We start from the raw sequence: 24,662 nt of genomic DNA on the forward strand, positions 1-24,662 counted from the left end.
GCATTCCCACCAGTAATAAATCCACATTTCTATTTTTTCCACTTCCTTGCAGCATGTGATATAATTTTCTTTGCAAAACAGAATGTAATGTTCTCCATATTAGGGGTTTGGGACATTTAATAAGTATTTATTGGTATAGCACTGTTGCTTCAATTAGAATATCCTTAATGTTCTATGAAATGAAATATCTTTCATGCTTATCCCATATCTATGTGTATTTTTTTTTAGGAAATGTGAAGACACTGAAAGATGATTTAACAACAACAAAAGTCTTATTCTTATTTTCTTATTGTTAACAGTTTCTGCACATTATGGGTGACAGTACTATTTTTTTGTTGTTGTTTTGTTTTTTTTTTTGTTTTTTTTGGCCAGTCCTGGGGCTTGGACTCAGGGCCTGAGCACTGTCCCTGGCTTCCTTTTGCTCAAGGCTAGCACTCTGCCACTTGAGCCACAGCGCCACTTGTGGCCATTTTCTGTATATGTGGTGCTGGGGAATCGAACCCAGGGCCTCATGTATATGAGGCAAGCTCTCTTGCCACTAGGCCATATCCCCAGCCCCTGTGGGTGACAGTTCTTTATGGGATATAGCATTTGAAAAAATTTCTCCCAAGTATGGCTCTTCTTTTTAATCATTGAATATGCCTTTTATGGAAGAGACTTTTCTTAGTTTTATTGAAGTCAGATAATTAATTCTTTGTGTCATAATCCAATTCCTGTTGCTCTATTGAAAAAGTCATCACAAAATTATCTAAATTGCTGCATTGTTTTACATTTTTATCCTTGGATCTGTATTCTATTTTGAGTTAATCTTGGCAGAGAATGTAACATTTGTGTCTAGATTCTTTTTTTCTTCTGTTTTTGGCTTTTGTAGATGTTCTGCCACAATTTATTGTAAACAATGTTTCTCCATAGAATGCTTTTGCCTGTTGTCACAGATGAGATGAGGTGACTGTGTTTATCTGCATCTATTTCTAGGTTCTCTATTCATTTCTAATTCATTGTCTATTCCTTTACCAGCTGCATACCTTATCCATCACTGTGATTTTATAGTAAGTACTGATGTAGGGTAGTGCTCATCTTCCAACTTTGTTCTTTTCCAATTTAATGTTGACTTTTCAGGATCTTTTAACCATTTCATTTGAACATTGGAATCGGTATGTCAGCATCTATAAAATATCTTGATGAAACTCTGACTAGAATTTCATCTGTAGATCAAATTTAGAAGAACCAATACCTGGACAATATTGAGTTTTCTTATTAATGATATAAGTTATTTCGAGTTATTTTTTATTTCCTAATTCAGTTTTGAAGCTTTTTCCTGTAGACCTGAACATATTTTGTTGAAGTTACATGTAAATATTTTACTTCATAGACCACTAAAATAAATCATTATTATTTTCAATTTCAACCTCCATTCATTCATTGCTGGCATATAAGAATGTAACTGACATTTGTACACTAAACCGATATTCTACAAACTACCACAACTTTCTGTTAATTCTAGGATATTTTCAATAGACAATTTGGCTAAGATATAGGGAAAAGTTAGAAAGAATGTGAATGGAAGCAAGGAGACCTGAGAGAATGTGATTACACATAGGATTAAGTTAGCTAGAAGCTAGAAGGAATGGATTTATGATACAGATTATTTATTTATTTATCTGCATATTTATGTACTTCAATGCTGAGGATTGAATTCAGAACCTCTTCTCTGATAGGAAAGTACTTTTACAGCTGAGCTTAGACTGAGCTATACTCTGTCCACATGGTTAATTCTTTTTTTTTTTTTTTTTGGCCAGTCCTGGGGCTTGGACTCAGGGCCTGAGCACTGTCCCTGGCTTCTTCTTGCTCAAGGATAGCACTCTGCCACTTGAGCCACAGAGCCACTTCTGACCATTTTCTGTATATGTGGTGCTGGGGAATCGAACCTAGGGCCTCATGTATACGAGGCAAGCACTCTTGCCACTAGGCCATATCCCCAGCCCCACATGGTTAATTCTAAACAAACACTCTTAGTCATTGAATACTGAGTATGAGAGAAAGTAGATCTCAAAAAAATATTCACTATTTTGACTTAGGCATTTGTAAAATGATGGTATATTTAATAATATGAGAAAGAATGAAGAAGGTTAGAGGAGACTAGGAGAAAGGGCAAAAATAATAATGCATTTCCACATTTCTCTGCTATTCCCAGGGCCTCATGTTTGGATCACCTCCATGGCTGTTATTGTTTTTCCAAGTTTCTTCAAGTACTCTCTTGACTTAAATTATTGTTCAGAGTCTATTCTTGAGCTCTTATTGAATCTCCATTGTTTAAATCCCCTTTCGTGCTCTGCTGCTAGATCACCATTGCTTGGTTGTTGTTGTTTTTTTGTTTGTTTGCTTTTGTTTTTTCTTGGTCATCTTGACCTGTAGCCTAGATGTTGTTAGGTTTTTAAAGTAGGTAGCCGGTAAAGGAGAACGCCACGCGGTATTCAGGCAGGAGAGAACGTTTATTACCGAACTGCTGGCCTGTGGCCAAGGTGATCCATGGCCCGAGAGAAGGGAGAGAGAGAGAGCCACCCCCATCCAGCCCTGCTTTATTTAGGGCAGGGGCAAGGGGTGTGGCCAGGTGGATTAGGAGGTGACCTCAGGGAAAGAGGAGGTAACTGCCTCCAGGTCTGCTGGTTACCCAGGTAACTGGGTGGAGACTTAATGAGGTGGGGGGCATCTGCATGGAGCCCTCAGGGAGAGGACCTAACAGATGTGAATGAGAATAACCTCTTCCATGAAAACTTGAGCACATCACAAATGCAATGGAATCTAAGAAAAAAAGCAAAATGTTCTGCAGTTGAATGATACTGATGTTCTCAATTCAGGTTCTTGAGAATTTTTTTTTCTTCAGAAATGTCTTCTCTTGGTTGGAATTTTATTAGTGTATATTGGTTGGAAGTATGCTGTATTTCAAGTGAGGATTTTCCAAGTTTCAACACAGCAATTTTCTAATTTGCTTTTTTAATACACAACTTGCAAATAAAATCCAGTGCTCTAATGGAGGTGGAAGTATAAGGTTTATAACTCTTCAAGGACTCTAAGGCGTATCTAAGGATCACACATGCGACCGTCTGGGATTTAAGGTAAAACATCAAGGAAGAGTACAAACCAGTCTCTTTGGTGGTACTAGGGTTTGAATTCAGCCCTCCTGCTTGAAAGTCAAGAGTTTTAATGCTTCCAGACAGACTTCAATCTGAACAAGGTGATTTTCCCTGAAATAGAGCCTATCCACAAAAGTGTAACTTTTATGCTGATTCAGCTTGATTTCTCCAGTTGAGACCTTTAGATCTTTAGCTCACATGATCTTACCAGTTATCAGTCTGGAGTTATCAGGTAAGCTTGTCTTTTCAAGGTTACATCATGGAGCTTCCTTCTCCTGATATCCTCTTAATTCTCTCTTGATAGTAGGTTATATGTGGTTTTAGGAAAAGGAGAAGAGAGGAAATTTTGGACAGTGTGGAAGTAGGGTGTTGTACAGTTGGCCAACTGCTTTAAGAAAGCTAGTCATTGAGCATCTCCACAGCACTGTAGAATTTAAAATATAGGAAATCCTCATCATGACCTCTCAGGAACACTTGAGAAAAGACTAAATTAATATATAATCTAGTCTCACTACTCCATTCTCCAAATAGCCCTCTGAAAAGGAAAAGTCCTTGATAAAAAATGAATAAATAAAACTTATGTCCCTGATTTGCAGTGTCCATATCAGAAAGACTTAGTCAGTTGTGGCATAATATTCTAAGGGAAGGGTCATACATTTTGCCAGTTAAAATGAGATGAAGATTGTAATACAAGGATAAGGCCCAATTTTCACCTCTTTGGGTATAATATCTTGCAATAATACAGAAGCAGATCCCTGGAGAATTTCAAATTTTGTGTTGCAGAATCTGAGGTTTGGCAATCTCTCAGATGCATGGCCTCTCTGTTTTCTTGTGGGTTTATCAGGAATGATGTGAGGGCAGGAATCCAAAAAGGAAACTTTCATAATGACTTAAAAAAACAGATCCCAAGATTGAAATTTTGTTTCATCACTGTTCTTTCTCAAAGTGCAGCAAACTCAAGTACAGAGAATGGGCCCATTAAATTAAGTGTACCGTTCAAATAAAATTGTTTTCCTCCCAAATAATGTTTGAAATAATAACTTAGGATACTTGATGGGATTTTGGCAAAATAAAGGGACAACCAAGATTCTAAATTTCTTCTGCTTTGCAACATAACCAAAGGAAATTGCCAGCCCAAAAGAGCAGGTGGTAAGGCAAAAGTTGTATCACCATCATTTTACGTAAGTGGACAAGCTTTGGAAATGCTCAAGTATTACCAAAATTAAAGTGATGTCTTCTTCTTTTCTATTTTATTATTTTACAAAAATTGGGTAAAATATTGGGTTAGCTAATTATTATGGATTTTTTCATCACTGTGCCTGAGTGTTCATTCATTTATTACGTAGGGTGATATTTACAAGAAAACTATGCCTCTGTTCTTTATTTTCTGTTTATCCGTGATTGATTTTATGACTCTTCTTCTGGTTAAAGACAGAGGCTCATGGGAGGCCACATTCTGGTCAGATTTTCCCAAGGATCTGGGCATATGGATCAAGTCTGCAGTGTCCAAAGTGGTTACTATGCTACCAGGTGGCTCAAAACAACAACAGTAGCCTCCTGCTCTCCTGGATGAGGTCAGCTGACATTTCTAGGCAAAAATTATGTGCTCTAAGTAAACAGCCTTTTTGATGGTCCCAGAGAGAACTTGGAAATTTGCCTGAGAACCAATGTTTAAATTTATCCCAGAGACTGATGTAGGAGATCCCCAATATCAAAGAATACAGAGAAGTGGAAGGGGTTTCAGAGGTTGAATTCCACACTTTCCTTTGCTGATGGAGGTATAAAAGTCCCAGAAAGAAATAACATACCCAAGGTAAAATCATCTCTAAATGGCCGAACCAAACCAGAGCTAAAGTACTCTGATATCCTGCCAGAGTATGTATGCATCTCTTTTGACAAACAGATTCATTTTTCCATTGTTCCAGGTATTCTTTGCTAGAATGTAGACATAGTGTTGAAATCCTCAAAAATTCCTTTGTCTTCCCTTCTCTTCCCTTCCCTGCCCTTCCTTTTCTTTTGTGCTAGATATTAGGGCTTGAATTCAGTGCCTCAAGATTTCATTCTGTTTTTTAATTTTTTTTAAATTTTTTTTTTTTTTTTTTTTTGGCCAGTCCTGGGCCTTGGACTCAGGGCCTGAGCACTGTCCCTGGCTTCTTCCCGCTCAAGGCTAGCACTCTGCCACTTGAGCCACAGCGCCCCGTCTGGCCGTTTTCTGTATATGTGGTGCTGGGGAATCGAACCTAGGGCCTCGTGTATCCGAGGCAGGCACTCTTGCCACTAGGCTATATCCCCAGCCCTCATTCTGTTTTTTAAACCATGACTGATATTCTACCACTGGAGCCATAGCTCCAGTTCCAGAGTTTGGCTGGTTAATTGGAGTATCTTGGGTTTGTCTTCCCAGTCTAGTTTCAAACCGTGAACCTCAGACCTCAGCCTCCCAAGTAGCTATGATTATAGTTGTGAGCCAGTGGTGACTTGTAAGATCTGATTAATTTCTTTCTTCCCAAGAGATTAGGGAGATGATAATCATTGCTTTGACTCTTGGAATAAGTTTTTCCATTTGGGTAAAATATATGTGCTATGGAGAAACCATTTAAAAATGAGCACAGTAGGAGTGGACCTGGATAGACTCATTACAAAGATGGCAAGCTAGTTGTGACCAGGGTGGATAGAAATCAGGAAGTCACAAGCTATCTCCAGAGGGGACAAGCATGGTAAAATCAGTATGGAAAACAGTCACATAGAATGGGTAAGGAATTGTCCAGCAAAGCTACATTGGTGAATTTTATGGATTCTGCCACAGCATGTTTATTTAAATCAATTCTCTGAAATAACTATAATAGGGAAAAACAATCAATTTTAATGAGGTGTATACATGGTACTTCCTGTGATGGTTTCATTTTGATTGCCAAGATTTATTGAGTGGTCAAAATTTCTGCAGATACATGTTTATTCAAAAGCAATGTAAAACTATCTTTTTCATTCAATTTTTTCTCTTACATATAGAAACATATATACATATCATCAATTGTTAATCTTCATAACAGTAAATCCTATTTTGGTAAAAGGTAAGGTATTTAAACATAAAAATTTGAAATGAAATCATGCTTTACATCATGTTCTTACCTGAAAGGAAATGTATTCTATATTTGTTACAGACTGCTTATTAATGAGGTGCTGAAGTTTCTGAGGCCAGTTGTAGGGAGGGGCTCCATGTATCACCTGGGATATGAGTGACCTTACCCCCTTCAGGTGCATGGAATGAGCTACTAAAAAAGGGTAGGAGCTACAGTCCTACAATAGGTTCTTGTAGATGCTATCTGCAGAAGCAGAGATACAAGGCCATGGGGGCAGAGGACACTTATTGCAAAGGATATCACAGATCACATTACTCACAATGTGAAACTTGTTAGAGAATGTCAGAGGAAGATAAAAATGGTGATAAATGTGGACAATGTAGCTTGGAAGAATAGGAGAGATAGCATTAGAATTCAGGAGAGCTTAGCAACTAAGACTTTACTGCCCTAGTATTTAGCTGTTTTTTGTTCTCTGTGATTTTCCCCAAACCATCATAAAATAAGTTTGGATTCTATGAGAAGGTGGCCAGAAAATATGATTAATTAAAGGTCTCCTGTTAATAGGAGAACTTGCTTTCTGGAGACCCTAATAGGAGGATGAAATCATCAGTAAAGTGGGCTCTGGGTGTGAATTCAAGTCATAACTCTAATTTGTTCTGTACAGTTAAAGAAACATTTTATGTGTGTGTGTGGGGGGGGTGTCCTGGGCTTGAACTGAGGGCCTATGTATTTGTTGTCCCTGCGCTTTGGCTAGTGCTTTACCACCTTGAGCCTCATGCCACTTCCAGTTTTCTGGTGGTCAGTTGGAGATAGAGTCTCATGGGTTTTCTAGCTGAGGCTGGCTTTGAACTGTGATCATCATATTTTGTATAGTCGGAATTAGAACTCATCTCTGAATTCCTTACCTTCTCCCAATTCTAAGAATCAAGTAAATTTACCACATATTTCTACTTGAGTGTCTTTGATTAATTTTGGTTGGAATTCAAAATGAAATTTAATGCTATAAGAGACTTTAAAGTAAATTCTCTACCAGTCAACCACATTTTTGCATTTGTTTTTGTGTTTTTAGTTTGGATTTCCATCTAGAGTTTTAAAAAACAGAGGAAAGAAAAGAAAAGAAGAAAGAAAAAATAGAAACAACAAAAAAGTGCAATAGCCTGATTTTTAAGACTTTTTTTGTGCTAGTACTGAGGTTAAACTTCAGGGCCTAGGCATTGTCCTTGACTTTTGTGCTCCAGGCCGGTTTTTCCACTTGAACCACAGCTCTTCTGGCTTTTTGGTGGCTAATTGGAGAAGTCTCATGAACTTTCCTGCCTAGTCTGGCCTTGAACCCCAATCCTCAGTTCTAAGCCTCTGTAGTAGCTAAGATCAGAGGCATGAACCACTGGCAAGATAAAATGCTTTGAAGAAGGCTTCTCCAACCCTTCCCTGTGAAGTTGAAGTGTCAATTTAGTCAGACCCAGTTCAGAGTGTCAGCATGGGAGCTCGGTCAGAAACTAAGCTCTAATGAGAAAGTCACCACAATTGTTCAGGACATTTAGGAGGACTAAAAGAACACACAAGCAAGCAACAGGTTATAGTGAAGGTGTCCAGTGGCAATACAGTTAATATTATGAGGGCTTTAGCAAGAAACAAGGAGAATGCCTACCAGAGAGATGAAGCTCACCATTAAGGAATCTATTAGCAAGAATGAGGTGCTGGTCCAGGCAGAATGGTATTACTAAAAATGTTTGGCAGCCTTAAATGGGAACTTGGATTTTGAATCAAGGCATAGGCCCTGTTTCAGAGAAAACTCAGTAAAATTATTCTATCTATGTTGTAGGGAAGTTCTTTATATGTCTCAATGAGGAAACTTCCAATGTAATACTTGACATTTCTCTGGTATCACCTAGAATAGAGAGGTCAGTTGATTTAAGGGAGTAACAGAAAAAATAGGAAGGCCAAATTGTTTATTAAAATATCTGTTTTGCTGTGATAAAGTTAATATGTTTATATTTACCCTTCTCGTTTCTGACATGAGTCAAATTTGAAGTTGGAAAACAAAAGTCCATCTGTCTTAATGTCTTCTAAGAAAAGAGAATAGAAGGGCTCAGTTTGTAAATCAGGGTTCCAAGGCAGAATAGAAGAGGAGAACAGCAGCTTTTCTCTCCCTTCTCTCTCTTCTCTCTCTTCACTTCCCTTCTCTCCCTTCTTTCTGGCCATGGATCACCTCGGCCACAGGCCAGCTGTTCGGTAATAAACTTTTCTTTCCTGCCTGAATACCACGTGGCGTTTTCCTTTAACGGCTACCTACTTTAAAAAACCTAACAACAACCTTGGTTCTAACCTTTAGGGAAGAAAAGGAAACTAGGGATCCAGGCTGCTTAGGAGGCTGAGATCTGAGGATCAAGGTTTGAAGCCAGCCCTAGCAGAGAAATCAATCTGTGAGACTCTGATCTCCAATTAACTAGAAAAAAAAAAAAGCCAGAAGTGGAGCTATGGCTCAAGTGGTAGAGTGTCAACCTTGAGCGAAAAATCTAAGGAGAGCAGCCTGTCCTGAGTTCAAGCCCCAGCCCTTACATAGAAATGAAAAAGAGAAAAGGAAAAGGAAGTTGGGGAAATACCAGAAGGTAGAGGGAAGGTGAATATTGTGGGCTCCAAAGGAAAAGAAGTTTGGATAGGGATTAGGGTTTGTGTATTGAAAATTTAAGAAAACCAGTGATCACCACAAAGGAACTATCCCTAGGCTCATCCCTGTGGAAGAGGTATCATCTGCTTTGGAAATAGCTTGTCTACCTCTAGTCCTGTGTGGAAGCAGGGGGTTTCTGTGGTAGCCCAGGCCTCAGGTTCCGGCCTTTTCCCTCACATCAGCATTTGGAAAGCAGATTAGGCGATGTACCTCCAGGAAAATATCCTCACTCCCAACTTCCTTCCTATATAGAATTTTCAGATCCTGAGGTTCGTGCTGGGAGGGGACTTCCAGTCAGCTGGGGATTTAACTAGACCCTCAAAGACTTAGTCTTTCTGATACAGGAAGTGCTAGCTTGGTACTAAGAGTCGGAACCTAGGTTTCTGTATCTATGTTTTTATTGGCCTCAGCGAGGTACAATTTGGCTGGAAAAATGAAGAGCTATGAAAGCTAGCAGAGAAGAGAGAAGCCAGAGATTGATTCTCTCTCTCTCTCTCTCTCTCTCTCCCTCTCTGACTCTTCCCTGTCTCTCTGATTCTCTCTGTCTACCTATCTTTCTGTCATCTATCTATCTGTCTATCTATCTATCCTCTCTCTCTCTCTCTCACTCTGTGTGTGTGTGTATGTGTGTGTGTGTGTGTAAGGGACTAAGTGGTGACTTGAGCAGTAACTACCTGAAGAATGCATTGTTGCAAAGCCTACAGCAGCCACCTCTGTGGGACTTTCCATAAAGGAATCCTTGCACACAGATTTCTGGAACCTAGGAATTTCCCAAGTTAACTAAGGCACCGACCTGGTAGCTTTCAATAACCTCAACGGGCCCCAAGAGAGCCATGTGAGATCACATGGGGCTGAGCACTCTGTCTCAGTGCATCCATGCTGCCGCTGCGCTGCTCTACCCCTTCAGCTGGGCAAACACCTACATTCCCGTCGTCCCAGGGAGTCTTCCACTGACTGCTGCCCCACCCCCTTCATGGTTGGAGTCCAAATGAGCTTTCGACAGGAGCTGATGGACAGCCCCATGGAAGAGGTATGCTGCAGCAAGAAGAGTGCGTGGATTTGGAGCCAGGCAGACCTGGATCTGGACCCCAGCTCTGCTGCTAACAGCTGTTTGATTTGGGGCAAGTTACTTCATCTCTTTAAGCCTCGAGTTTCCACATCTGTAAAATGGAGTTAAGTGCTGCTGGTGGATCTTTGTGAAGGAGTCTTCTTCTTGTCAGTAGGTGATGAAAAAGACATCCTACCACCGAAGCTTCAAGATGACATCTTAGCCTCCCTTGGTCAGGGGATCAATGAGTTAAAGACTTCAGAAAAAAATCAATGAACATGTTTCGGGCCCTTTTGTGCAGTTCTTTGTCAAAACGGTCCGTCACTATGCTTCCTACATCAAGCGGGAGGCCAATGGGCAAGGCCACTTCCAAGAACGGGCCTTCTATAAGGCTCTGACTTCCAACACAAACCAACTATTTGTGAAGAAATTTGTGAAGACTCAGCTCTTCTCTCTTTTCATTCAGGAAGCCGAGAAGAGCAGGCATCCTCTGCAGGTTATTTCCAACAGAAAATACTTGAATATGAAGAACAAAAGAAACAGAAGAAATCCAGGGAAAAGATGTGAAATAACAGCTGTGGTGAGCAAGAGACTAGACCTGCAGGCTCATTCTGCACGTAGGTCCTGCTAGTGTGGTAGGAATGGTGGAGCTCTCAGCCCCCAGAGCCCACAGCCTCCTTCTGAGTCCTGGTGACCAGTTCTTGCTGTAAACTGGTGTGTAGAGTTTGGGATCTCTGTTGTCAGCTTTGGAAGGACTTTGTAGGCCTGACCTCAAGTTCACAGAACTGGCCTAAAGCTGCTTTTAAAAGTTTTTGCAGAGGTGACAGTGAGAAACAGTAATTACAGGTGTTGTAGGTGCTTGGTTAGAAGCTGCTACAGCTGCCATCTCCTAGGAACCACTGTTAAAAAATTCTCAACAGAGAAAGCTGTTGGGACCCAAGGTTTAAGTCTACAGACATTCAAGATGACTAATAAAGATGAAAATGTTACTGCTAAAAAAAAAAAAATAAGAGAACAGCAAAGCATACGGTGATATCACAAAGCCTTCTTGAAGTGCTAGACAGTTAAACTAGACCCAGTCACTGAGGCCTCCATCCTAGCTTAGCCTGAAATGTGAGGTCAGTGACCCTGCTAACAAGAGAAAAGAAGGAGATAAAACAGTGTGAGGATTTATATCAATGTGAAAAAATAGCTCCTGGCAGACATGGTATTCTGCTGTCCTAAATCCTCCAATTGAATATAGGGAATTTGTTGTTGTTTCATTTCATTGTATTTTCATTTTTTATCCTTTTGTTTTTGTTGCCAGTCCTGGGGCGTGGACTCAAGGCCTGAGCACTGTCCCTGGCTTCTTTTTGCTCAAGGCTAGCACTCTACCTCTTGAGCCACAGCTCCACTTCCAGCTTTTTTCGATATATGTGGTGCTGAGGAATCGAACCCAGGGCTTCATGTATACGAGGCGAGCACTTTACCACTAGGCCATATTCCTAGCCCCCCATTTTTTATCTTTTTTACATTCGTGGACAGTTATCTAGCATTTCTTGTGTTGACATGAATTAAGATCTATTTTTTTCTGCCATTATCAATATTGGTACACACATATAATGTATATATGTATGTATTATATGACCATGAGCTCATGATCATATTCAGTGTCTATTCATTATATAAGGCCACACACACACACACACACACACACACACACACACACACACCACTGTTCATACTTATTTTGCAGAATAGTTTTAGGTGTCTGTGACTTCAGTTGAATGACTAACAAAACAGCTAATGATTAATGAAGAATATGGTCTGTACAAGTGTAATCAAAAGAGAATTTTGACAGGAACTATGTGAATATTTCAAGCTTAGAAGCAAGGAGGCAGTAGAATACATCAGAGAAAGGATTAAGTAGGCTTACTATTGGCATGAACTTTTGCAAAGTATGGCCTTAGGCAAGTTATTTCTCCTTGACAAGCTCCATTTTCTCACTCAGAAAAAAAAAGTCACAGTACTATTGCCTTACTCAAAGGAACTTTTGAAAATTAAGGGACTTAATATTTGTGAAAAGAATTGACAGAACAGTCTATGGATTTTTATGTGAATTGTGTTTGTTTAGTTTAGATTATTTGGGGAAGCATTTGCATTATTTATTCACCTCATTTTTTTTTTCACTCAACAAATATGTCTCTTAAGGAATGAAGTTAGAATTTCTATGTGAAAATAAGGAGAGAGTGTTTGCAAGTTCTGTTTGATTTGGAATTTCAAAGCTCCATCAAGAATTAAGGTAAGCATGGGGAAAGGGCTATTAAAGACTTTGGAAAGGAACAAACAGACCTGGAATGTAGCAGTCCCTGTTTGATTTCAAATGTAAGTTAAATATTAATTTTTCTTTAAAGGAAAAAAAAACCCTCCTCCTCCAGGAAGGCCTTTTTCCTCTCACTGTTGGTAGCTTACTTTTCACACTAAGTTATTTAGGGAAAAAATGTTTTCAGATGATCCTATTTGTGTAAGAAAAAAAAAAGTATTCCATACAAGTCTTTTTTGTGGCCAGCATCAACAACAGCCAAACACGGACTGATTTGTTGCACAGCAAGAATTATTCCTTTCATTTCAAAGGAATCAAAGATGCTTGAGGTAGGTGAGAGCCCTAGTTACACATGATTAAAATAAACTAATATCAGGTTTGCTTGTGGAAAATGTTGACTAACTCTACAGTCCAAGTCTGTGTAGGCTTTATAGTCTTTCATAAGGATTTAAGAAGGAGAAAAGTCATGTCCAAAAGTTAAGTTGATTTGGCAAAATTCAGAAATATTTGAAGATCTCTTTTTGAATTCCTTTCTGCTGATATTTTCCTAAAGTCAGCAAGTGGAATGATGCTGATGACATATAAACAGAAGTCAAAAAGGAAATTCTAGCTTCTGTCAAGATCCATGCCAACTATAATAAAAAGGGAAATGATTGAATCACTTTTAGCATTTTTTGGATGGCCTCTCTTGTACTTTGGCTGTTCTTTGTAAGGAATAGAGAACAAAAGTGAAATTGCAGCTCCCAGTTTCTACCGTTTTTAGCAGAAGATTTAACATTGTACGTTCCCAACACTTCTCCACTCATGGTTTCTTTCTTCATGCATTTCTTTCTTCAAAACATTATCACCTGGGGCTCCATGACATCTAGCAAGTATGATTTATAGTTCAGTGCATAAAGCTAAGTGTCCTTTTGTCACTTCTTGTGCATGTGACTTGTGGGCCTAAGGCTTCTCCTTTGTATATTGGAATGGGTAGGGATTGCAGTACCACAGTGTGCTGTGTCTGTTTTCTCAAGGTCAACTCTGGCAATATTGACATTGCCATTGTCGCTTAAGATAAATAACGCTCCTGTGGAAGACTTGTCCTGTTTCTCATAGACAGATTAGCAGTAACCTTACCTTCTCTACAGCAGATACTGACATCAATGGTCCTTTCCTCCATCTCTACTCAACAGACATTGTCCATTGTCTCTGGGTTCACACAATTATCTCCAGTTGCCAATTTTCATTTGTTAATGTTCTCAAGCTTTGCTGAGTATCAGAATAACTAAGAACTTGCTAAAAACAGGAAGGCCCCGGCTGAATCCCATTTCAGGGCTTTGTATCTATTTATTTAAAATCTTTCTGGTATTAGAATTTGAACATAGGGTATTGTGCTTGTTTGGCATGCTTGATCAGCTGGTGCTCTACTACCTTGAGGCAGGCCTCAAGCCTGCTGCTTGTTTTGGAGATGGAGTCTCTGGGACTTTTCTGCCTGGAGAGGTATCCAACTGCAATCCCCCAGATCTCAGCCTCTTGAGTAGCAAAGATTACAGGTATTATCCACCTGTCTCCTCATTTATTTTTTGATTTTGATTTTGATAGCACAAAAAAAGTTTGAGAATGGCAAGTCACAACCAAGTGGACTATAAAGGATGTTTTATATACTAAGAGCCTTAGCATCAGCAAAGGATTTGTTATAAATGCAAACTGGGTCTAATGTGGTATTACAAACCTGCAATTCCAGTGTTTTGGAGGCTGAAGCAGGAGGATCACTTAGGCCAACTGGGGTTTCATATCTTGTGAGAGGATATCTTGGGCTACACGGAGAGTTTCTTGTCACATAGTATGATTTTTGTTTCAAAAAAAAAATTGGGACGTAGTGAATTAAGAAATCTGAGATGTGACCTAGTTAACTGACTGAGAAAAGGCCTGGAGGAAGATGACATATGTTCTTCGCACCTCCAGCAGGAAGTACAGTAGTGCAAGAGAACATCAGATGACTGTCTTTCAACACAGAAAGTACCACTGGGCAGAGCTCAACAGGAAAACAATTTTTTTTTTACATCACGTAGCTCTTACAACTATATAGTCAAATTTTTCTTTGATATCTGATTCAGCCTTAAAAGGTAAGTTAGGTTGGCTTTTTGGGGGAAGACAGATCCGAAGTACAGCACAAAACTGTACCTATTCCCAGGTTTCAGACTCACCAATCCCCACCACACAAAGCACTTTCTTTAGACCAGTGATTTCCTATATCTTACACTCATCTAGAAAACTTCTAAAAATGCTAGGTACTACCCCAAGCAGATCAACTAAATCAGAATCTCACAGAGCAGACACTAGATATGAATACTTCAATTTTATAATCATTCCAATGTTCCAAACAATCAGAAGTCTTCATTAAATGATTTCTCTAGAGTTGAACAGGATTTGTGCAGAAGAAAATAGTGTAGTAGAGCATACAGAAAGCTTGAAAGGACATGACTGAATTGGGCAGCTGAAGGATGTTTGTGTGGTTGGAGCCCATAGGCTTTTGACTCTGACAGTTATAATTTCTCCCATATTATTTTCCATCTTTTCAGCTTCTATGTTCTTATAGCATATTTAACCAAAAACATGCCACATTCTTACCTTGTACTGTTGTCCAATTCATTTCTTGTTACAACACTGAACTCCCCAGAGATGAGGAGGCTGACTTAATTATCTCTTCTTTTTTGGGGTAACACTTGCTTTTCAGTCAGACATTCAAAAATATGAGTTTACCAGACACATTTTAACAATATAGAAGTATCTGTGAACATAGAGCTGAAATATCACAAAGAATCTAGAACTTAAAAAATAATAACATCAATCAATTACACAAAGCTCTGGCACTTTATCCAGTGTCTCCCAGCAGTATTTTCTATCCTAGTGTGTTTCAAAATCTTCCACAGGTGGACTGATAACTCTAGACTCCAGAGTCTTTATGTGAAAATACAGACACTACCTACAGAAAAAAAAAAGAAGTCTAGACAATGACCCAAGTGCTATTTCCAGAATAATGAAGAACCAAGTCATTCCTTATACAAATAGCACTAACTTGGAGCTTTTCTATCTGTGGGGCATGACAATTCAGGCAAATTTGTGAGGCTTAGTGAAAAGAAATGATACAGTGTCCCTTGTAGTTATACCACTATAATTGTTTATGAACAAAGTAGTGAAACTCAACAAAATGAATAAAGGACCAAACATGACTCTGACAACCTCCTCCACATAGGGGTGACTCCAGTACAAAAACTTGCAGTGGGAAATTCCAGTAGAACAGATGCAGCTCTTAATCATTATCTTTCCTTCTGGGTCACCAATCCAGTAGCCAGAAGATTACCATCAAATTTCCACAGGCAACTGGAGACAATGAAACTACTTCCTCAGGGTAGGTGTTAGGCACCATGGAATCTAGGATTTGGCACATCAACTGGCACAAATTCTTCAGAGGATGTGGTGCCAAGGTTCCAGAAAGCAGGGAACACCTTGGCTACAAAGGTATTTATGGCAAAGGGGAGCAGAGGAGTCAGAGAGCCTCCGGCTAGCCCCAGGGAGTCTGGCAGTGGTTTTTCTGTCTTTTTTCCCATTCCCAGATTGATGTTCATTGCTTAACTCCTTGATTACTGGATATTAAATTGCATCTTTGTTCAATTCTTCCAATAAGAACTTATTATATCTGCATATCCTTTGGCATGTTTGGTGTTTGGCTGTTTTACCATGAGGAAACGTGAGGCTCAGTTGTCCACAACCAAGCACAGGGTCAGAATCTAAATACAGCTTCACTTTCCTCCAGCAGTTCTCTGTGTCCAGTTGCCATGGGCTGCAAGGAAAGGCAGGCTGTTTATTTTTCTTTCCCTGCCCCAATCCCCTGTTCCAAAACAGAAACTTGTATGTATACGCACAGTCAGATGCAAGAGACCCTCCCAAAGAGAAGGAGCAGTAACTTTTGATGACAAAGGCCCACGGCTGTTTCCTTTCCTAATTCGCAGCTATGTAAACTTGTGAATATTGCAACTAGGCACTTTTTCCAGGTCTTGAGATGGAGCCATGTGGCATCATCTGAAGATGAAGAGCTTTGGATTCATCTGAAGGTGAAGAGCTTTGGATTTTGTTTGTTTATATATTTATTCATTCATTCATTTATTGGGGGGGGTTCATGGGGCTTGAATCTAGGCTTGGGCTCTGTCTCCAAGGCTCTCTGTGCTCAAGGCTAGTGCTCTAGCACTTGAACCACAGAGTCACTTCCACCTTTTTCGGAATAGTTTATTGGAAATAAGAATCTCATGGACTTTCCTCCCAGGCTGGCTTTGAACCGTGATCCTCAGATCTCAGCCATCCCCCTTCTCCCCAGAAGCTAGGATTACTGGCATGAGCCACCTGGTGAAGAGCTTTGCAAACTACTAGACACCGATGTGGATTCCAGAGAATGATGGAGACCTCATTCGGTGCTGAAGTGTTATCCTGTATGGAAGTGAGAGGAATAGCCTAGAGGAGAACCCACGTGTAAAGCTCCTACCAGCCCCTGGGCCGGGCCCACGTGCCTGCCGCCCGCAGAAGTGGTCCTGTGCCTGGGAGCTCGGCTTGCAGACGCTGGGCAGCAGGAGGAGCGTGTGAGCTGTGGGCGTCCCTTTAAGAGCAGCTGGCCGCGCCGGGCCTCCGCCTCTAGGCACACCGAGCGCGGGGCGGTCACCTGGGGCTGTAGGCAAGGGCCAGTCGCTTGTGGGACCCACGCGCTTTAGAGGGCGGAGGAGAGAGAGGAAACCAGACGCGAGGGTCCCCGGAGCAGTCTTGGTGCTGGCCGCCCGCGTTGCGCCTCTTTGCGGCAGAGGATGCGGGAGCGCATCTGGACGAAGCTACTGCCGCTGCTGCTGCTGCTACCGCCGCCACTGCGGGGCGGTCCCCAGGACAGCCGGCGCCAGGAACCCGAGCCCGAGCCCGAGCGCGGGCCTCTGCTGCCCTACGATCTGCTCTACGCTAGCGGCGTAGCTGCCTATTACAGCGGAGATTTCCAGCGAGCGGTGCGCGACTTGGAAGCGGCGCTGCGCAGCCACCGGCGACTGCGGGAGATCCGCACGCGCTGCGCCCGGCATTGTGCGGCGCGCCGCCCGCTCATCCCGCCCGGAGCCGGGCCTGGGGCTGAGCTACCGTTCTTCCGCGCCCTGTTAGAGCGGGCGCGCTGCTACCGCAGCTGTCAGCACCAGCGCCTGGGGGGACCCGAGTCCAGACACCGCGTCAGCGAGGACGTGCGCAGCGACTTCCAGCGCCGAGTACCCTACAACTACCTGCAGCGGGCCTACATCAAGGTACCCCACGCGCGCGCTCGTCCACGCCTAGCATTCCCGCCTCGCCGGGCATGCGATCTCCAGTCCTCCCTTACTACGACTCTGGTCATCTTGGCGTTGCTCTGCCCCTTTAACCTCCTCGATGCGACTCTTAGGGTTTGCCTCATGTTTGAGAAGGAAGACATCAGGTGGCCCCAGCTCTGTACCCAAGACGATTGGAACTTGGGCCTGTCTGGTTTCTTTCTCTCCCAGCATATCTCTTTGTCTCTCTGTCTCTCTCTGTCTCTGTCTCTGTCTCTCTGTCTTTCTCTGTTTCTCTCTGCCTTCCCCCCCCCCCCCTCTGCGCGGTACTGATATGATATTTTAAGTATCCATGAGTTTTGGGCCAAGGTAAGCTGACCCTAAGTTTCCTCCTTGAGAATGGCTCATGGCACATATCCATCCTTATCTCTCTTCTGTCTCCTCTTCCTCACCATACAGCATTTGTGCCTTTTCTCTAAAGTCTGGCAGAATTAAAAGTAAATCCCCTGTTAAGCAAAGTGACTTTATTTTTTTTTAGATAGATAGATAGATAGATAGATAGATAGATAGATAGATAGATAGACAGATAGACAGATAGAAGAGCAGCTAGAGGTTCCTGCCTGTAATCATAGCTACTAAGGAGGCTTCGGAGATCAATCTGATCTCAGAGTAGAGTTGTGGCTCATGAGAGTGCTATCAAACGACAACAACAAAAGGTACAGGACAGTACGCAGGCTTTGAGTTCAAGGCCCAGTAGAGGAACAAACAAACAAACAAATAGTGAAGATTGCAGAGATTCCTTTGAGGGCACTGAAGTGGTGCTAGGCTATCTCATTGAGAGTATCCATTAGTGCTGTTTCTCACTTGGTGGAAGGCTTCCAGTGCCTGGAGACTCAAATCTGCCTGGGTTACTTGAAATCAGATGCCCCCTGCTCTCTTCCTGGTTTATGTTTGTGTACTTAATTTCCCTGAAGTTAGTGTCAGGAGGAAGGCCTTGTAAGTTGGCATATTTATCTCACACACGATTTGGGAGATCTGTTTGAATACTTCAACAGAGAGGATTTAGAATGAATTCCTCAACCCTCCATGCTACTCACTTATGTTGCTCAGAAGTCACAGTTTTTACTCCCAACTTCCAGCTTTCCAAGTCAATATATCAAGTCTTTTCCATAGCCCTTGGAGAAGGGTCAAGCAAGGGTTAAGTCAGCTGGGGAAGGATCAGGCTGGTTTTTGTTTGTTTGTTTGTTTCCTTTGGTTGGTTGTAAGGCTTGAACTCAGTACCTAGGCATTGTTCCTGAGCGTTCTTGTTCAAGGCTATCACTGCTCTATCACTTTGAGCCACAGCTCCACTCCTGGTTTGGGGGAAAAGGGTCTCATGGACTTTTCTGGGCTGGCTTTGAGCTGTGATCCTAGATCTCGGCCTCCTGTGTAGTTAGGATTATAGCTGTGAGCCCCAAGTGCCTGGTTTCAGACTTTTTAAGAAGATGGAAATACACACCATGTTCAGATGTCCCACAAAGTCTCTCTCATTATAGGTTGTAATGCCATGGAGTTTATAGCTGTCAGATGGAGGTGATAAAGTTGCAACTGTGACTCTTCCCCCCAGTCTTAGGGTTTGAACTCAGGACCTGAGTGCTATCCTTGAGCTTCTTTTGCTCTTTTTCCCAAGGCTAGCATTCTACCACAACATCATTTTCAGCTTTTTATTTTTTTTTTTGGTTATTTATTGGAAATAAGAGTCTCACAGATTCCTGCATGGGATGACTTTGAATCTTCATCTTCAGATTTCAGCCTCCTGAGTAGCTAGGATTACAGGCCTGAACCACCAGTACCCAACTCACAACTATGATTCTTAACTTCTGTGTGTTGTGGGAAGATGCTGAGGGTCGGTCATACATTAGTGCCTTAGGCAAGAAATGGGGAGGAAACCCAAAGCCTCTTTAGGCCTTGTCTTCTGAGGACTTATGCACTTGTGCTTTCTGATGGATTTGCTAAGGCACTCATTAAATATAACTGTGATTTCTTCTAAGTAAATGGCCTGATTTATATCCAGAGGGGGTGATCTTCAAGATATTGATCATTTTTTGGCAGAGAAAAGATCTTGAATGTCTGACAGCAAAGATACCCTAAACTAGTTCCCCCAGAAGAATGTAGGTGGCTATGTTACAACATGACCATGACCACTGTAAAATGTTCCTCCATAGAGTCTCAGAAATGAGGTGGACTCTCTTCTGGGTGTTTCTGTTACGTATCTTGGACAGATTTTCCTTGGTTTTACAAAAGTAAATAACCATGCAGTAACTGTCAATATGTGGGTTACTTTGGTTCTGTAATTATGTTTGCTTCACACTGTTAATGTTGGCATTTGTCAGTTATTCCCTTGTTCCTGTCTCCTGGTTGGAGGTTAAAGAAGGTGAAGTCAATGATTGAACAGCCTACAGATTTTTTCAGTGCAAGAGTTAGAAGAACAAGTCATGCATAGACATCTTTGCAGTGAACTATTAGCCATTGTTGATAAACCAATGAAGTTTATGAGTAAGTCCTTCCACAACTATTTGGCAGAATCCTGAAGGCAGAACAATTCCTGCTGCTTCTTTCTCCTTCCTTTAACCACCTCCCTACAAACCCAATTTCTTATCTCCACAAAACTGGCAATCTCTCCTTTGGGAATTTGTATTTGATAGCTGGGAGTTTATTAAAATCTGAAACATGGTTCCTTGCTCTCTATGTACCTAAGAAGTACAGTTTTAGCAACTGTTTGGTTTCCTTTACGCAGACACATACAGTCACTGGAGACTACAACAAAAACTCTCCAACAACAAAAGGACATTGTCAGGATCTCATAGCTCTGGATTCTAGGGTTTGCATTCATTGGTCAAGAGAGGTAATCTTTACTTGTGCCTGGACATGATCCAATGGCTTGTAATACTGAGTTACTTTGGACATCAGTGATCCAGTTTGAAGTACAATCCTGACCAGGTTGAGCTATGCCTCTTTAGCTTATTACTGTTCTCAGCTAGAAGTCGTTTTACAAACTGCAGAAGCTCTAGCTAATAGAAGCACACCCTTTAAGCATGTATTAAACAGGAAGAAGAGTTAAAAGGTGTGATGTCTAAGATCTATTGAATGAACTTTCTGTTTTCCCAGATGAGGAAAAGAATATCCAGAAAGGGAAAGGTCATATTCAGTGTCACATATTTTATGGAAGACCAACATGACTTGGTGAAATGAGCCTAGGACGAGGAGACTGGCTCTCTGAGAACTGATCTCCGGCCACAGATGGTCTCAGGTTTCATATTGCTGTCTTCCCCAAGGCTGTCCTAATGCCAAATTTGGACAGCTCCAGGGATGAGACGGTTCTGGTCCTGCGGGTCACTGACTTTCATTACATTTCACTTAGTGACTGCTGTGAAGAATCTTCCTTGACATCTGGCATGTTGGGAATCTGAGCAGTTAGGAAGCAGTTGTTCCATCTGGCTTCTAGCCACATTTTTGTGTGTGTGTGTGTGTGAAAGTAAGGTGAGACTTAAAGTTTTTTTTTTATTTTTATCACTTCAATTTCTAAGATAAAATCTATAATTCATGCCTAAATCCTGAAACTGCTTGGGGTGGGGGGAACTTCAACTTAGGACCTAGGTACTGTCCCTGATCTTTTGTGCTCAATGCTAGCATTCTACCACTTGAGCCAGGCCTCTACTTCTGGCTTTTGAGAAGAGTCTCAAAAGATTTTCCTTCCCAGACTGCCTTCCAACTGCAATTCTCAGATCTCAGCTTCCTGAGTAGCTAGGATTATAAGCCTGAGCCAGTGGCACCCCCACTAAAATTGCTTTTATAGTAGCATTTCTGTTGAGAAACCTTCAGTGTTTTCTCCTTGGTACTCCATAGAGCCCAAATCTTTTTATGCAGCCTCATTTTCCCGTTCCCTTCTCAGTCTGGCCTCCTTTAGCTCTGTCTCAGCCAAAGAGATCAATGGACACTCTTGGTTTTCTGTTTAACACTTGCATCATTTGTCCTTGTCCATTCTTCCTTGGAAATAAGTAGGTCAGAGATTCAGGTCTGTGAACAAATTGCAAAAACATTCGGTGTCTTAGTATTTACAAAATAAGGAAATGCTAGGACTACCTGCTTGGTTTAAGTTGAGTTGTTTCAGACATGATTGATGCAAATGGCCTGGAACAAGGTTTTATTCTCAGTAAACATCAGACATGATAACAACAACTTCTCCTTCCCCCTTCCCTCCCCCGTCCTCTTCTTCTAGTTCTTTGTCCTCATGGCCATGGTCTTCTTCCTTCCCCATCTTCTTCCTCCTCCTTCTTCTCCTTCTCTTCCTCCTCCTCCCTCCCTTCCCTGTCCTTCTCCCTGTCCCCCTCTTGATCCCTCTCCCCCCTCCTCCTTCTTTTTTGTAGGTGTGCATTTGTTTTTGGCTTTTAAACATAGACTCTTCCTCCATGACAGCCTTGAACACTTGATTCAACTGTCCTAATCTTCTGATTGCTGGGACATGCCTGGCTTAATTTCTCATTACTAATTATAACAGTGTTTTTACCCCCCCTTTTCCTTCTTTACATGTTCAAATTCTAACTCTTCTGACACACAAAAAAGTGCTTATTTCTGTGAGGCCTCCCAATTCCCTCCACAACTCACTTTGAACTCAACTTCCATCATTGCTCTCTTTTCTGAATGCTCAGAAGGAAATTTGTTCTTTTCCTGCCTTTTTACTTTCACTTTTACCTCCATTCTGAAAAATTGATATAATTGCCATCACTTATGTAAGCTTCTTGAGGATAAGCACTATCTTAGTGCCAAGTGTCCATGGCTTGCACCCACAATCCTCACTACCTTGGAAGCTAAGAACATATGAACCATGGTTCAAGGCCAACCTGAACAAAAGGAAAAAAAAAAGCAGGAACTTCTGACACATACATTCCTGTAACCGCTACAACAATGGAAAGCCTATGTAGTTGAATTACTGTGCAACTGTGCAGTCTTTGTGCCCTGGTGGGGAAGGAGAGTCTATTGAAACTAACAAACACATAAATAAAATAAACCTAGTAGCAACAACAAGAACAAAGTACTCCCCAGCAACAAACAAACAACAACAAAAATGATGGTGTAAGCAGTAGAGCTCTAGCCTAAGAAACGAGAGGCTCTGAGTTCATACATCTTTATGAAAAAAGGGAAGAAGGAAAGAAGGAAGAAGGGAAGGAGGGAAGGAAGGAAGGAGGGAGGGAGGGCGGGAGAAGGAAAATAAGAAAAAAGATCTATTTTTTTTTCATATCCTAAAATATAGAGTCTCAGATCTAGATGGTTATTAAACAGATGACTATTATTAATTACTGGGACACTAAAATCTGATTGAAAATTGAGCATTAGAAGTCTGATTTGGGTCACCAACAATCACATAAACCCCAACTTCCAAACACAAAAATTAGAGCAGTAGATAATGCTCATTATATATGTGTGGAATGAATAGTTTGATTCTATGTACACGCAGTGTCATTGAGGACAGTCTCTTTGGTGGCAGAAGGTTTTGTCATATTAGGTGTGTGAGTTCCATTTGATATGTGGGGGGAAGGGAGAAGGGGTGACAGAGACCCAGACTGCCTGACTTCTTCCTAAGTAATGCTTGGAAGTTCTAGCTGGTGTTGGTGCCAATCTCCCCAGCACTCCACTTTTTTATTTTCTGCTCATTTAATTCTTGCTACTTAAAATTGTGATTCAGAAATTGATAACACATGATATCCACTTTAAATACATTTCTAGAAATTAAACAAATATCTGAGAGATAATTTCCCTGCTCATTTGTATCCTGGATAATCAGAAATGATTTGACGGTGTGTGTGTGTGTGTTTTCTCATAGAAACCTTATGATTTTAAGGGAGAACAGAAAACTCTTGTTCTTTGTTTATTTATTTGACTTAACAGTCTTGCTCCTGCAGCTTTTCTTCTTGAGTCCATGCTTTCTGCTCTTTGACATTTGTTTTCCTTCCCAGGATTAAATAGGTGAGAGGTGGGGGAAGGTAATGTAATTAACCACAATTCTTTCTCTCTTCTAGTGCCATCTTTCTAAAATCCCTTTAGCTTGACCGAATCTATTACTAGTTCATAAAAAAGGGAAAAAAAAGTAAACTCATATTATTTCCTTACAATTCTACTTCATTGGCCACTTTCTCTTTCTGAAATGAATGCTTTCTAGGGGAAATTGAAAACTTAGCCAACCTCTGTATCATCCTTAGTTCACAATAAAAGCTTTCTGAATAAAATATTTACATCTTTTTTCTCCAATTAAAAAATATGTTCATTACATTCTAAGTCATTTCAAACAAGAGGCGATTTTTACCTTCTTGCCATAACTGTTCTGAAATTATTAGTTATTTCTTCAGGGGATAAGGCTTTTGTCTGTCTTATAATTGAGCTATTGTGTATGTGGGTGGGAGGGTAGCGCTTGGTTCATGAGAATGCATTCTTCACTACCTTTTCCTCTCCCACTCTTTAGGAAGGAAATCTGGGAAGTTCATTTTCTAGCCAGATCCTAGGTTTTGAGTGCTAGAATCACATTTGTTGGGTCAGCCACTTCCCACTCATCAATTCCCTTATAAATGATAAGTGCTACTTAAAGTGCTACCACTGCTTAGAATTCACTTAGTTGAGGGAAGCTACTGCTTACACCTCTGCACCCTTCTTAGCTCAGGGCACCATAAATTACTCTACAGGCTTTAATGAAGAAAAGCCATAAACCTCTTTTTTTTTTCTCTCTCTCTCTTTTAACAGATCCCACTTTTGAAAATCACATATAATCTGTCAGTAATATCATTTACTCATTACTAAACCCCAAAGAGGTAACTGCATAGAATTCTTTAGTTCATGTTTGATAAAATGTCAGCCTAACTAATGGGTAGAATTTGATAAAGTCTGAAAGACAGACTACTTCATTTAAAGCAAAAACTTATTGGACTTGATATAACAATGGTTCTTTTGTAATGTTAAGGAATTTACTTAACTGTGAATTTTTCAGAAGCACAGACTTTAAGGGCTGAAAGGGTAGACAAGAGAACATCTGTTAGACAAACAGTTGCTCCTGGTCAGTAAAGTAGAAGAGAGATCGAGAAAGATAATTATTTTTC

General features: G+C 41.0%; 1 protein-coding gene and 1 pseudogene across 1 annotated transcript in view; both read left to right on the plus strand.

Annotated features, from left to right (window-relative positions):
* Nucleotides 1–9,724: 9,724 nt before the first annotated feature.
* Nucleotides 9,725–10,513, plus strand: LOC125351105 (annotated as a pseudogene).
* Nucleotides 10,514–16,888: 6,375 nt separating this feature from the next.
* The window catches only part of P3h2 (prolyl 3-hydroxylase 2), a 153,888-nt gene continuing 146,114 nt past the window's right edge, over nt 16,889–24,662 (plus strand). The window contains exon 1 of the mRNA XM_048346956.1: nt 16,889–17,538. Within this exon, the coding sequence (XP_048202913.1) occupies nt 17,065–17,538 (474 nt within the window). The 5' untranslated portion in view covers nt 16,889–17,064. The remainder of the gene's footprint in view (nt 17,539–24,662) is intronic.

Source organism: Perognathus longimembris, chromosome 5 (assembly GCF_023159225.1).
Source record: "Perognathus longimembris pacificus isolate PPM17 chromosome 5, ASM2315922v1, whole genome shotgun sequence".
NCBI classification, from domain to species: domain Eukaryota; kingdom Metazoa; phylum Chordata; class Mammalia; order Rodentia; family Heteromyidae; genus Perognathus; species Perognathus longimembris.